Source organism: Mirounga angustirostris, unplaced genomic scaffold, assembly GCF_029215605.1.
Source record: "Mirounga angustirostris isolate CCGP_5_RB_7025 unplaced genomic scaffold, mMirAng1.0.hap1 SCAF_4, whole genome shotgun sequence".
NCBI classification, from domain to species: Eukaryota; Metazoa; Chordata; class Mammalia; order Carnivora; family Phocidae; genus Mirounga; species Mirounga angustirostris.
Window position 1 is genome coordinate 9,194,374 of NW_026991712.1, and position 15,347 is coordinate 9,209,720.

Sequence of the window (15,347 nt, forward strand, 5' to 3'; positions counted from 1 at the left end):
TGCTATAAAACAATCATCTCCATTATATTAGTAATTACACACATTCTATCTCTATACTTACATGTCTTCTTCTCCTTTCAGACTCTAAACTCCCTGTGGACAGGGAATTTGTCTCTACTTATTTCATATATCCAATAAAAACTTAGCACAAAAAAGGTACTTAATGCATTTTTGATGAATGATATCAAAAGAGAATACCTTGACTTGGCTCTCCAGGCTGGGAAGTAGGTAGAAAATGTTCTTTCATGCAGCCCAGGACTTGAGAACATCTAGTTTTCTCTATTTTAAGACTATTAGTTATATGACTAACCATTGATTAATTACAACTTTTTGGTGGGGAGATTACAAATGCTACTTTTTAAATAGGATGTTTTGTATGCCATGCAAGCTATATATGAATTTAAGCATCAATAAGCAAACAAATGAACAAATAAATTGCTACTCAGTTATCAACAGAACCTCCAAAATCATCCAGTAGACTTGCAAGGTTAGGAAACAGAGGAGGCAAGTATTTGTGGGTGAGAAGAGTAATGTGGGTATCAGCTATGTAGAGGAATTGAGATTCTAAGAGCTAGCCTAACACCAAAAAGAAACCAAGGAAATCCTATAATCACTTGATATCACTTAGAATTTGGCAGACCCTCCTGCTTCATGCTTCTCTTTCACATGATTCCATCTAAGAACACAGATCAGGCAAGACAACAGGCAGAATGGTGGTATTAATGAGTCATGGAGATGTTCTTAGATACATACATACCCAGAGTGTAGACTCTACCCCTGACCCTGGAGACTCATCCACTGAAATCTATTCTGTTACTCAAGGAGGATACCCCGGAGAGTGGTGATGATATGACAGCCTTCCACTTCTGCATGGAGATACAATCAGAGCTCACCCCCAAAGCGGGATGGGGATGATACGTATGGCTCACCTTAAATATTTTAATGGATTCCACTTTGTTGTGGACTAAATGTGTGTGTCCCCCCAAATTCAGATGTTGAAGCCTTAACCCTCAATGTGATGGCATTTGGAGGTAGGACCCTGGTAATTAGGTTTAGAAGAGGTCACAAGGGTGGGTCCCCATGATGGGATCAGTGCCCTTATGAAAAGAGAAAGACACAGGAGGAGATCCTTCATTCTATGCATGCACCAAGGAAAGGCCATGTGAAGACATAGCCAGGAAGAGGGCCCTCACCAAGAACCTGACCATACCAGCGCCCTGATCTTGGACTTCCTGCCTCCAGAACGATGAGACATAAACATCTGTTGCTGAAGCGACCCCGTCTATGGTAATTTGTATGTAGCAGCCCGACCTGATTAAGACATGCATCATAACCATCCTACGAGTGAGGTATCATTGGCCCCATCTAATAGATAAGGAAGTTGAGGTTCAGAGAAGGAACAAAGCATGGCGTCAGTCACAGTGCCAGTAGGAAAGAGGGGGAACAGTCTGGGTCTGGCTGGTGCCAAGCCTCAGGCTCCCCCCCTTGGGTCCCTGACATTTCTGTAGCACCCCCCCACGGCCACCCCAGAAACAAGGATCAGTACTTTGCATTGATCCCTTTTTAAGAAAGCATTCCTCTGGGGCACCGGGTGGCTCAGTCAGTTAAGTGTCTGACTTTGGCTCAGGTCACGATCTCAGGGTAATGGGATTGAGCCCCACGTTGGGCTCAGCATGGAGTCTGTTTGTCCCTCTCTCTCTCTGCTCCTCCCCCTGCTCATGTTTTCTCTCTCCTCTCTCAAATAAATAAAATCTTTAAAAAAAAAATAAAAAAAAGCTTTCCTCCAGCAGTGTGGTAACACTGCAAGGCATCTCAAACCTGTGACTGAATCAATGTGTGCAAGCTGAGGGTCACGTCTAGATGTCAGGGACACTCTGCATTCCTGGCGAAGAGTTTAATCTCCAGGAGTATCAGACTCCCGGCCTATGAAATCCCTTTGGCTTTCTTAGAATTATCACACTCTTACCACAGAGAAGGTGACCTGATCTCTTTGGATGAATTATTTTAAAATTCTAAAATCTATTCAGATTTAAAGCATTGATGGTTTGCTTCACCTTAACATGATTTCAGACTGACATGGAAAGATGTACACAACAAGTCAAGTGGTGGGTCCTTGCTAGGAAAAACCCAGCAATACCCAGGTGACTATCAAGTAAGTAGGCCAAGTGAAATCACATGACATAGGGGAAGGCCACAGGTACACTCTGTCCTGACAAATTTATCGGGCCAGAAAGGGAATATGAGCTATATACTTGTAATGACTGTGGGTGGAAAATATCTTCCATTTCTCAATCTGATAAAGTTGACTTACAAAAATCAGAAGTTTCAGAATCAGACAATGCCAAGATCAAACAAAGACCAGCTACGTCACCTACTAGTTGAGTGACTTTGGTTAAAACCCTGAGCCTTAGCCTTCTTATCTGTAAAAGTTGGGCTAATGATATTTACACAGAAGGGGGTTTGATAGGATTTAACGAGCTAACATAGGTAAAAACATCTGGCCTAGGTCCTGGCAGAGCATAGGCATTCAGAGGTTGGGCCCCTTCGATTATTTTGCTCTCTAACCAATGGTTCTCCATAGTGGGCAATCGTGTGCCCCACCGAAGAGACACTCAGCAATGTCTGGAGAAAAGTTTGATTGTTACAACTTGGGGGGAGGGTATGCTACTGACACGTAATAGGTAAGGGTTAGTGGTGTCGCTAAATGAACATCCTGCCATGCATGGGGCAGTCCCCAAAAGGAATGTTCTGACCCCAAATTTCAATAGTTCTGAGGTTGAGCCACTCTGCCGTGTCCCCATTGTATTGTAGAGTTTCTCTTTCACACCAGGACCCTGCAGAACTTACAGTGCATGTGGCTGAAAGCTCCAGGGGAAATGGTCGTTCTGCCCATGGGACATGGGATGCAGGCCATGCTCCCTGCCTGTTCTTGGTAGAATCCAACAGGACAGGGAATACAAATCTCCTTCTGGAAATAGCTTCCTTCAGGACATTTAACTAGAAAAGATAAACAGAAAAATGATATTAAAGAGAAGACTCTTGCTTTGTAGTTGTAACCTCAGAACACACAGGGTATGCTAAATCCCAGCAGTAGCACAAGAGCTCATTCACTTAACCAGTACCCACTGAGAATCTGCTACATGCCAGGCTCCCACAATCAAGGCTAAGCTGTGGGAACCATAGACAAGGTTCCTGCTCTGCAGGAGCTGACAAGCAAGTAGGATAAGGGGTGTCAGACAGAACTTCAGATATGGGTAAAGTGAGGCAGGCGAGAACAGCGTGTTAGTGAGGAAGCCCTCTGAAAGGTGACACTTCACACCGAATGGTGGGGAGCACCCCAGGCAAAGAGCTAGGCGAGGAGAATTCCAAGCAGAGGGAACCGCAAGGACAAAAGTCCTGGGGTAGGAATGAGTTTGGATTATTTAAGGAATGGAAAGGAAAAAGCCAGAGAAAGCCAGCTATGAAGATAGAGCTTAATAGGCAAAGGGAAGAATGGCATGAGACAAGGTCGGAGAACGACCTGAAAAATGAGGGTCTGTCCCTCGGTCACCATGGGAACGCTGCCATAAGTGAGGGGCATGGCGGAGCCCAGCTGGGGGAACAAACTTTAGGGTCAGCCAGACTGGCTCAAGTCCCTCTCCCCACTATACGCAAATGACTTCAGACTTCTTGGAGGCTCCATTTTCTCGTCCCATGGGAATGCAGTGGTAATAATACCACCCCATGGGAATGCAGTGAGGATATACAAAGGGCACAGGTCATCATGCCAGACTCTTATGTGTGCTCAGCAAATGGTCACAATTTTTTAAGTTTGTATTTTAATTCCAGTTAGTTAACATTCAGTGTTATATTCATTTCAGGTGTACAGTATTGTGATTCAGCTAATCCCTGCATCGCCCGGGGCTCATCACGACACGTGCACTCCTTAATCCCCATCATCTACTTAACCCATCCCCCCACCCAGTATTATTTTTATACTTGAGGGAGTCCTTCCTTGGAACGAGCCTCAATACCCAGTCTGTCCAAACTAGACAATCTCAACAATTTAGCACCATCACCTCTGACTCATGTGGCCTCTCCCTATTGGTTGGTCATCAGTGGTGTTGCTCAGATCTGGGACCATGGTGAAGTGAGGTGCCCGGGGCGCAGGATTTATGGAGGCCTTCACTGTTGGGTTGTTGGGTTTCTGATTTACTCAGAAATACCAAGTGTGACCCTGAGAGTGAGGCCTCCGTGCATCTTGCCCACCACATGCCTCACTGGCCTCACCCCTCGCCTCCCGGTGCTACCTTGTTAATCTGCAGATTCTCGGAGCTTTCTGTCCCTCTGACACCCAGTCTTTCCTAATTTGCTTCCTCTAATATGACATGGGCTGAGAAACCAGAAACTCCAACTGGAGAGATGCCTATCTCATAAGAGTTCCAAGTTAGGTTCCGGGAGCTCTGCTCTGAGAAAAGTACATGAACTTGGCCCACACTGAGTCTAAGGGCTCAGAGAAGGGGAGGGAAAAGGAGGTTCTTTCTGCTTTCTTTCTTGGTGCTGGGTTGTGTTCTCAAGAGATTGCCAAATGACTTCCAGAAGAAGTGAGCTGTTCCCCAGTGAAGGTGGGGGCGGAAAGCTTGTCCACTCTTAGGACATTTTCTCTGTGCCTGGCACCCTGCTGTGTGCTTCGTGGACATGACCACAGCACGCCCGTGAGTTAGTATTTTCACCTCATTTCGCAGATGAGGATGCTGAGCCTTGGGACGTGCATGCATGACTCCCTGGTACGCTTTTCTGCAAAGGGCAGGGGCGAAGGGGAATTAGAGGCTATGCCAAGCATGGTGCCAGACTGTTTCAGTGTGTCATCTCAAGGTCCTATGAGGAAGGTACCCTCCTCTTTCTAGACTGGAGACAGCTGGAGCTCAAAGTCAAGGCGGACCAGGAGGTGAGGTGAAAGAGGTGGAATGTGAGCCCCATTCCCTGCAAACCAAAGCCTTCTCTCCTCCCACCAGCGCAACCACCTGCCCTTGACAAAGAAGCAAGCATGGACGTGTGGGACGTGGAGCCACTGTTGATTTAACCACTGCTACCTGGGTGTGCGCACGCACTTGGCACGTCTGAGTAAATCAGAAACTTGAGCACAGCTTGGAAACTGAGCGATGTGTTTTCCGATCTGCCCTGAGGAATTAATACCCTCCCTCAAAGAGCGGGGTTTCATTTCTCCTATGAGTCAGGTCGCTGATCATCTCGAGTATTTTAACCCCAGGACTGGGACTATTTTTTCAAGTCGTCTCCAAATTCATTGCTGAAGGAAAACAAAGCCTTTTCCGCCAGCTCGAGGCGTCCTGCTTCCAAACCCAATGTGTGGAAGGGCCGAAGGGCGGAGGGGCCGAAGAAGAGAGCGGGACTAACCTCTGTCGCAAGCTCAGTAATTCGTAGGCCTTGAGACTGTGCGCCAGGAACCTGTGTCCTGTTTCTCTCCATCTGCGCTGTCAAAGCCTTTCCACCCATGGGAACCCTGTGTAAGTCAGCATGAGGCAGAGGCTCGATATCCTCACCCCTCCCCTGGCAGGTGTTGGCTCTCAAAGACCCCCTCTGTCCACAGCAACAGGTTGGCCCTTATCCATCAATTAACTCCCTCCACAAACTCATCAGACACCCCTTTGGTCTCAATTCCCTCCTTCACAAAATGAGACAATTTGGCCGACTTGAGTTTAAGAGCATCACAAAACTTCCAGGTCATGCTATCCCTCCTGACAACCCGTCCCCATGGGCCCCCAACAATGACAGACATGTCTCTGCTGAAGAAAAACACCTGTGAGGAAGGATAAGAGTCCTTCACTCCTCAGCCTGCTCTGCTCAACCCCACACCCAGTCCTGTCACCCTCCAACGTGAAATCCTCCCCCGGGACCCCCAGCAGGCCACCCCTGGCGGACCCCAGACCGCTCCCACCCTGGCTCCTGCCTATCGCCCTGGGCACGCCTCCTGCCATATCCCCACACACCTCACTCTCCAGCCATATAAGCCACCTGCACTGTCCCCCTACAGTCACACCTTCATGACTCCCTGCACCCATCTCCACTTCCGGAATGCCCTTCAGCACGTAGAACCCTCAGCACATGTTCACGTGCACACACACACACACACACACACACACCACTTCTTGTCTGTTCTTACCTGAGCAGCGATTCCAAAGTGCCTTTCAAGACTCCATACCGACCCTGCTACCCCAGCAAGCCTTCCCTGACCACCCTGACCACGATGTCAAAGGCTTTGACATTGACATTTAGCTGGCTTTTCATTTACCTCTTCCCCAACCAGACTGTGAGTTCTTTGAAAGTGGAGCTATGACCTTGGCCTGCCTAAGTATGTAACCTGGTGTTTAACGCATAATTATGCTTTGAAGGCTTGGATGGATGGCTATACGCATAGATGGGAAGAAGGAAGGAAGAGGAAAGAAGGGAGGAGGGAGGAAACAAGATGTAACATCTTACTTTGGGGGAAAAAAAAAAAACAACAAAACAAAACCATAGAGAACTAGCTCTGTTATAAGAACTTGTAGTGAATGAGTGAAAGTTAACGCTGTCCAGAATGGAAAATGGGAAATCCAGACAATTTCTCTGAGATTCTTAATGGACCGAACTGGTATGAAGGCTGCCAGCAGGTCATTCTGAAGGGAAGCCACGTGGTTGGCCTTGAGGCGAGAGGGTGAACGTAACTGACCCCTTCAAAGCTGCAAACAAAGCCCCTACTTCCCTGTGCTCCCCATTCCCTGGATGGAGGCTGCCATGCCTACATGCTTACATTCCCACTCACCCCTGAGTCACTGCCCTCCCAGGGGGATCATACAGATTAGCCCCCCTGAGATGACACACAGAAACCCTACTTCATCTCCACAGGACAATGCTCTGCTTGTAGCCTCACAGCGGTGTTCCAGATGTGCCTCAGAAGGAAAAAAGAGCCAATAAGAATAGATACAAGAATCCAAGGGCATGATTTCACTAAGAAGCTCCTTGTTGAGAAGAGTGATATGTGATGCCGAGGACAAAGCATCTGGAATCAGCAGAGCTAAGTTTGGATCCCAGCATGGCCAATCAACAAGGCCATCTGTGGAGAGTTCACCACATGTGAAGGGATACACGTGCATTGATTACACGATGCTGTGCAAACCACGACCTCCATGAAATAGATATTATTATCCCTATTTTTCAGATTATGCTTAGTGAGGATAAGCAATGTCCCAAGAACCCACATTGAGAAGGCACTGGAGTGAGGACTTGAGCCCACCTGGCTTCCAAGAGCAGTTTCCTAATACTCTTAACTATATGTCCCTGGCTCCCTCATCCATACTATGGGATTAATGATACCTGACCCTCCGGACAAGAGAAATGCTAGTAAGGCCCAGAACATATTAGAAACTCAATAACAAATAGATATTATCATTGACACTGGAGAAAATCCAGAGCTTTCGGTGCTGCTTTTGTGAATTCCATTCCAGACCTTTCTAACTATCTGGAGTAAGGAGATAGGGCTGAATGGCATGATCCAAGATTCTTTTGAGTCAATAAAAAACTACAGCAGCTGAGAAATAGAATGTAGGTTTGTCTAGAGCTAGGATTAGCAAATTCCAGCCCATGGGCCAAATGCAACTCACCTTCTGCTTGGCAAATAAAGTTTTATTAGAACACAGCCATGCTCTTCTCCCTACAATGGGTGAGTTAAGTCACTGAGACAAAAACTGTATGGTCTACAAAGCCTAAAACACTTGCATTCTGGCCCTTTGTGGAACAAGCTTGCCAACTCTTGTCCTGCAGCAAGTGCAGCCCAGGCAAAACCTTTTACCCAGTCCCATTTCCAGGCCACCCTGTGATTCCCACTCGCCCTGAAGCCCTGCCACCCTGAGTTCCGGCCACCAGTGCTCCTACCGCTCACCCTCCTCCGGCCAATACTGCTGTGCTCCTAGCTCAGCTTCTCCCTCCCTCTTCCCTGTCAAGCTGGGATACCCATCTTGTTAGACATGAACTAATAATCTAATCAGCAATGAAATTCCCTAGAAAGAAACTCGGGATCAGATTTCTGGACCAGCAGTTGATTTTATATGCAGGAGCTAGGCCGTGGGAGGAAATGCAAAGGCAGAGCCAGTAAATGGTCTCTCACCTGGCCCCTGACCAGCACCTATCTCCCTTTCCTGCCCCTCCTCCTCTGGGCTCCACGCTCCAGGGCGTGTACTCAGGTGGGGATCCTGGACCCCCTTTCTACACTACCTGGGGTGACTATAAAGCAGATTCTTGCCACTGCTCCTCCAAATACACCCCCCCCAATACACCACCCTTCCCCAACACACATACACACACACACACACACACACACAAACACACGGCAGGAGAGCCCAGGGCTCTTCCCAGTAAGTATAAGAACACAGTGGTGGGTGTTCTGAACACCTCCATCACTCTGACCCTGTTTCACCCCACTCTGGCAGGTGGCACCTTCCACTCCTGCTCCTACTTTTTATCCTTTTTATTTGGGCATCTCTGTGAGGTAGAAAGAGCATGAGCCCTGGTCCCAGAGGACCTTGGGTTATGCACCCCTGGATGATTGGTTTCATGAACCTGAGTCCCTCCTTTGAGTCAGCCCTGATCTGGACATGACAGATGCATTATTTCATTTCATCTGAGCCTCAACCTCCTCATCTGTTAAATGGGTGAATGACGTGCCACCAGGGCACATCGTGAGTGGTAAATATTTGTGAAAGTGCATTATAGACTGCAAAATTCTCTAAATATTAGCGGGCAGTGGGGCAGTGGGTGCATTTCTGGGTTTAACTGTGTTAAGATTCACCTGCATCTTAAATCCAACATGGAGTTTAGAACTTGGCCTGGATTTCACAAGAGGAAAGGCCATGTAGTTCTTGTGCTGCAACCAATATAAATAATGGAAAAATAAATAACCGAGAAATACCTTCCCTTTCTGCAGCTCAACAACAATGCTCCTCTGTCTCGTGCCACAGGGGAGGAAGGCTTCTCGACGCGAGCCCTTGGAAGTAGAACACAGAAAAGACGGCCACTCCTGATTCGCAGGAGCCACAAACATGGTAGGTTACATGGCAAAAGGAAATTGGGTCTAACCAGCTGACCCAAAGATAGGGACAGTGTCCTGGATTGCCCAGCTATATGTGACCACCAGGGTCCTGGGAAGGGTAAGACAGAGTCTGAAGGAGCTGTGACCATGGGAGTGTCCAGAGAGCTATGGCCTTCAGCCTCAAAGATGAAGGAAGGAAGCCATGAGCCAAGACATATGGGCAACATCTAGACCCTGGAAAAGTCAAGGAAACAGATCCCCTCTGGTATGAACACAGCCCTGTTGACACCATGGTTTTAGCCCCATGAGACCCGACTAGGAATTCAACCCTACAGAGCTGGGTGATGATAAATGTGGATTGTCTTAGGACACAGAGTTTGTGGTGACCCGTGACGGTGGCCAAGGAGACTCATGCCACTGCCATTCAAGAAATCTGCAGCTGCGTTCTTGAGGAAACCACTTCCAAAGCTACATAGGGGAAGGGCAAGGAAGGACAGCTCCAGTTAACCTTTGCCAGGAGTCACCTCCTCTGAGTGGTGAAGCCCTGGGCTGATCAATGGCCATTTGGACGTGGTGATGAGCAACACACTGCCATAACCAGACTAAGAATGTCGGCAGGCATACAGGGTGGACATCAGCCTTCTCCACAAAGACAGCACAGCCCAGACCCCAAGGTCCAAGTCTGACAAGAAGTAAGAAGAACGATCACTTCTGTCGTGTCGCCTGTGCCTCTGGTCTCAGCTACTGCCTGATGGGGTGATGACCACACGCCCATGCATGGCGGATGATTGAAAAGCTTTAGCCGAACAGTCAAATGAGTGATCCCCCACTCTGTATGGGCAGAGTGACCTGTCTCCAGTGCTCTGGTGGCCTTTTCCACAGCCTCACGTGTCTGAAACCAGCAGTCCCAGGGGAGGGGGTGGACCTACCGCACCCCAACGCGTCCTGAGTGGCATCGCTGGTAGCCAAGACTTGGCGGAATCCTTCCAAGCACCCAAACCATGTCCTGGGAGAGGTGCCAAAGCGGTCTCCTTGAAGGAAGTAGATGGAGGTGTCTGCAGGGAATGTCTTGGAATCCAGATGAAGCTGGAACCCTCCACTCTGGATCAGATCTGTGAAGCGTCCAATGAGATCCTTGCCAACTAAGGCCTCCTCTGTAAGACACAGGATGAGGCAGAAATGTCACTGCTGTTCTCTGCAAGGGCCAGGGGAGACCAAGGGACAGAGCCACCTAGAATGGCCGCACAGAAAGTAGTTGTAAGCATTGCCTGGTTTCTCATTTTAGAGGGAGAAACTGAGGCCTATAGAAGGGGACAGATTGGCCCAAGCTTACACAGGATGCAGAAACATGACTAGGACTTTAACCCAGGTCTCTGGATCCTATCATTTCTGTGGCATCAATATGGTCCCCATTAGTATAAGATATTGTGTCTTCAGTCACTAATGTAAGGTGTCCCGACCTTTGGCAAGCTACGATCTCTGAGCCTCCATCTCCCCATCTGCAAAATGGGGCTGGCAATGCCTCTCTTATAGTTGGTGAAGATTTTAAGAACAATGTGTATGCTGGGACCACTCAAAGAGAAGGCCTTGTCTCCAGGAGGCAACTCAACCTTCCACTCAGCAGTTAGTTAAACACTGAAGAGGCCTCCAGCTGCTGATCCCTAAGTATTTCCTAGGAAGAGAGCAGAAGGGTGTCACATCTGGAGCTGGGACAGATTCCCGCACGCAATGAGCATTCACGCTACAGCAGGCTCTGTCAAGCCAGCCCAGGGCCTGAAACCACAGTCGTCAGCACGGACCCCAGGAATCAACATCTCCTCCTTTTGCAGCTTCAAACATACCTGAATCCTCCAAGCTCTTTTGAGAGGAAGAAGGACCCCTGATTCCTAATGCTGTTAGGGGAATATAATTGCCACGAGGACTGCACAATGACAGAGACTCAGTCTGCCCCCCGGGGTCACACTCTGGCAGCATTTTCCAGAAGCTTCCCCTTTGGAGAACAGAGGTCAAGCTGCAGCCAGCGTCGACCCTGGGTATTTGGCCACTGGATGGTAGGGGAGCAAAGGGGGCTCCCCACCCCCGGTCAGCAATACAGATTATATCTACACTGGCTCACAGCACTTCCACACAGTCCACTCTGCTCCTCCTTCTTGGATCCTTCTACTCTCTCAATTCATCCCCCACCTGCCCCGCTTGACACAGTGTAATAATGAGCTTAAATAGCGTAAGTGGTCCGAGATGTTTTCTCATTGCAAGTGTGCAGAACATAAATTATAAACCAATTCAGATCCGCCAACCCCCACCTTCCCCTCCTGCCCACCTGTCTCCCCATCTGTGCCCAGAAAACCAAGAGAAGAATTAGAAGCTCTCCACAGAAGTGCAATTGGGTGATATTATTTGAGTCTCGTAAGTTACGAGCAGGAGGCTATTGATTTTTATATACTTTTTAATAATTGGCTCCTCCGAGGGCCAGGGCATAATTCTCCCGCTAGAGCCTCATGGGAAAGCATTATAGGCATCACTGGCTCCAACTGGCAGATGGAGAAACTGAGCCTCAGAGAAGCTGCATAACGTCAAGGCCACAGGGCGGCCAAACATACCAATATCATGCAAATCAGGAAGAGAGGCCAGTGGGACATCCTTCAGCTGCACCTTCCATGTGACATTCACTCCTAAACGCTCCCCGGTCAGACACTCCACCTGCACCGTGGATCCATCGCAGACAGGAATGGGAACGGGGATCCCAAAAGTCTTTGCCTACATGGAGACAGCCACCTTTAGTTCAAGAACACAAAGTCGGGGGCGCCTGGTTGGCTCAGTCAGTTAAGTGTCTGACTTTTGATTTTGGCTCAGGTCATGATCTTGGGGTCATGAGATTGAGCCCCGAGTTGGGCTCTGTGCTGGGCGTGGAGCCTGCTTAAGATTCCCTCTCTCCCTCTGCCCTCCCCACTCATGCTGTCTCTCAAAAAAATAGATAGATAGATAGATAGATAGATAGATAGATAGATAGATAGATAGATAGATAGATTTTTTTTAATTTTATTATGTTATGTTAGTCACCATACAACACATCATTAGTTTTTGATGTGGTGATCCACAATCAATTGTTTTCATATAACACCCAGTGCTCCATGCAGTACGTGCCCTCCTTAATACCCATCTATTTTTTAAGTTGTTATTTATTTATTTATTTGAGAGAGAGAAAGAGCAAGCACAAGCAGAGGGTAAGAGCAGAGGGAGAGGGAGAAACAGACTCCCTGCTGAGCAGGGAGCCCGACTCTGGACTCGATTGCAGGATCCCAGGATCACAACCTGAGCCAAAGGCAGACACTTAACAGACTGAGCCACCCAGGTGCCCCCTCCCCACCAAAAAAAAAAAAAAAAAGAACACAGAGTCAGGAGCCAACTTTGCTGAGCCCACACCAGGTGCCAGAACATGCCTTCTGTGACTTCCTTCTACCCTCCCTTCAACTCTACCCCAGAAGCAAGGCACTACTAAACCCCTTTCCCCTCTGAGGGACACGAGGGGCCAGTTACCCTGGCACAAATCAAAGCTGAGTCCTGATCATGCTGGACTCCTTTTCCCTATTGCATTAGTATATTACTGACTAAAATCTGTCCTGACCAATTTAACTAGTGTCTGGCTTTGTTTTATCTTTGACAGTCCTCAGTGCCTAAAACCATGCCTAGCCTATAATAGGCACGCAAACATTTGTTAAATGGGAGAATGAAGGAAGGATGGAACAAACGAACAAGTTTGGTGTAATGAAAGTCTAAATGGACTTGGACTTAGCTCTGTGAAATCTTGGGCAACTTGCTTACTCTCAGTGGGCTTTAGTTAACACACTTACAACTCAAGGGTTACTGATGCTCGCTGACAGGATGCTGTAATAATTAGAGATAAGGAAAGTAGAGCATCTAGTCTGGTGCCAGGAACACAGCCTGGGCTCAATAATTAATACATATTACTGCTCGTGTTGTCAAGTACATTTCTTTGGATAAAAGGGGGCAATCTACGTTTCTGTTTGTCTTAGAATCACGACTCTCTGTATTTGGTTTTGTGAAAATGTATGTTCTCCAAAATTCTTAGCATAAGGGGTTAAAACTGAGCTGCTCTATGAGTTACCAAGCTTTGAACAGAACAACTTATTTAATTGAATGACTTTCATTTTTTTTAAGATTTATTTGAGAGAGAGAGAGTGAATGCACATGAGCAGGGAGAGGGGCAGAGGAAAGAGGGAGAGAATCCTCAAGCAGACTCCCCGCCGAGCGCAGAGCCCAACACGAGGCTCGGTCCCAGGACCCTAAGATCATGCCCTGAGCCAAAATCAAGAGTCAGATGCTTAACCAACTGAGCCACCCAGGTGCCCCAAATTGAGGGACTTTTAAAGACTCCCTCTGTGAATACTTGTGATTTCAAATCACAGAAGCCCTTGCCTATTACAGAGCTAAAAACTCTGATATTGATTATTCCCGGCACTAGGTCTGTCTGCTGGCATGCAGTATCCTCCTTCCAGGGAGGATCCATAACGCCTTCTAGCAGGTTTGTCGAAGGCACATCTGGCACAGTGGTTCAGGGAGTGCACCTGGCATTTCAGTCGTCCTCCAGCCTTCCTCCACAGGTGGTGGTAGTAATCTGCGGGCGTTCACAGCTCTGTCCCCATGTCATCAGCCTGGCTCTACCATCCCCAGCTGTGTAACTCTGGACAATTATGTTAACCCTCCAGGCTTCCTGCCCCTCATCCACAAAACTGGACTCATAATAGGATCCTCATGAGGATCGCTAATCCACGCCAACAACACGCTGTGCCTGGCACATCGTGAGCGCTCAGCACGCGTCTGATTTGACAGCTTTATGCAGAAAGAATGGCCAGCGATGATTACGGATTCCACCGGCACCACTATGTGATTAGCCTTGGCCAAAGGACTTTCTCATTCTGAACCTCACTTTGCCTACTGGTAAAATGAGTGAGAGTTGAACCCTAGGCTCATTGGGGCCCTGAGGTCCTCTGCCACCGTGACCCTGAGCCCAGTCCAAGCCCTCAGTCGTGCAGAATTTGGTCAGGCACATACCTGGATCTGACAGAAGCCACGGGCCACCAGCTCGTCTAATATGAAGACCTGGAAAGCGAGCAGCAAGCCTGCGTACTCAGCGCTGCACATCTTGCCTGGTGGGAGACGGAGCTGGAAGTGCCCTTGGGTCTGGAGGGTCTGCCACAGCTGGGGCCCTGTATGCAAGCACCGGAGGTCAGCAGACATGGGAAACAGACCACTTGGATTCTTTTCTTTCCTGTTTTTTTTTTTTTTTTTCCTCTGCAAAAATCACCCTTCTTCATGTAGCTTAGAACACACAAGCACTACCATCTTGCACTATCGTCCTCAGAGTCTAAACACTCCCCAGCATGATGGCTTGTCTCTGAAATTACTTAGCACCCTCACAGCAAGCTCAGTCCTGCCTCAGCTTCTAAACCAGGCTGCTCTACATTTTGGGGGTCCTGGACATTCTTCTTGGAAAATCTTCCATATTATCTTGCATTCACACAGGGCCACTACATATGATTTTGCCAGTTAAGAGGGGACACCATAGACTATATGAAAGACATACTCTAAGATTGTTCAGGGCACAACCTACAGAGTCATACACAGCGGCCCTGCACACAACATTAAGAGCTCAAGACCCATTCCCTTTTTCTCCCAAGTGCCTTGCTCTAGATCCTGTCTTGACTAGCCTGGTCTTAATTTCTGCTTAGGACACTTTGTCACCATCAAGGGGACAGACCATTTATTTGTCCAACTCATATTGACCTTTTTCTGGTTAACATTTTTTTAGGGGGGAGAGGGGCAAAGGGAGAGGGAGAATCCTAAGTAGACTCCATGCTCGGTTCAGAGCCCAACGTGGGACTTGATCCCACCACCCTGGGATCATGACCTGAGCCAAAATCAAGCATCAGACGCTTAACCAACTGAGTCACCCAGGTGCCCTCTGGATAACATTTTCTATTCTAGAAATCTTTGCCACAAATACTGTCTTCTGGCAGCCACCCAGAGCCTCGTGACAGTCCCAGGATCTGGCCCTCTCTCTCAGACACCCCTCCCAGTGCCCTGGATGGACCCAGTACCGGGTCCCAGCATCTTCCCCTACCCTGCCAGGCTGTGAGTAACCATGGCCGGCCTCAGCCAAGGCAGATACACTCAGAGCTCAAAGTTGCCTCACAGCCGCGTGGGCGTGCAAGCAGGCTCAGTGGGAGAGCAGGAGAGAGGATCTCTGCCGATATTCAGGGGGCCC

The 15,347-nt window shown here is 48.3% G+C and overlaps 1 protein-coding gene across 1 annotated transcript in view; it reads right to left on the reverse strand.

Annotated features, from left to right (window-relative positions):
- TG (thyroglobulin) overlaps nucleotides 1-15,347 on the reverse strand; it is a 241,089-nt gene that overhangs the window by 188,749 nt on the left and 36,993 nt on the right. The window contains exons 18-21 of the mRNA XM_045895844.3: nucleotides 14,135-14,289; nucleotides 11,662-11,818; nucleotides 9,991-10,215; nucleotides 2,848-2,997 (exon numbers count right to left, since the gene is read on the reverse strand). Of these exons, the coding sequence (XP_045751800.3) occupies nucleotides 2,848-2,997; nucleotides 9,991-10,215; nucleotides 11,662-11,818; nucleotides 14,135-14,289 (687 nt within the window). The remainder of the gene's footprint in view (nucleotides 1-2,847; nucleotides 2,998-9,990; nucleotides 10,216-11,661; nucleotides 11,819-14,134; nucleotides 14,290-15,347) is intronic.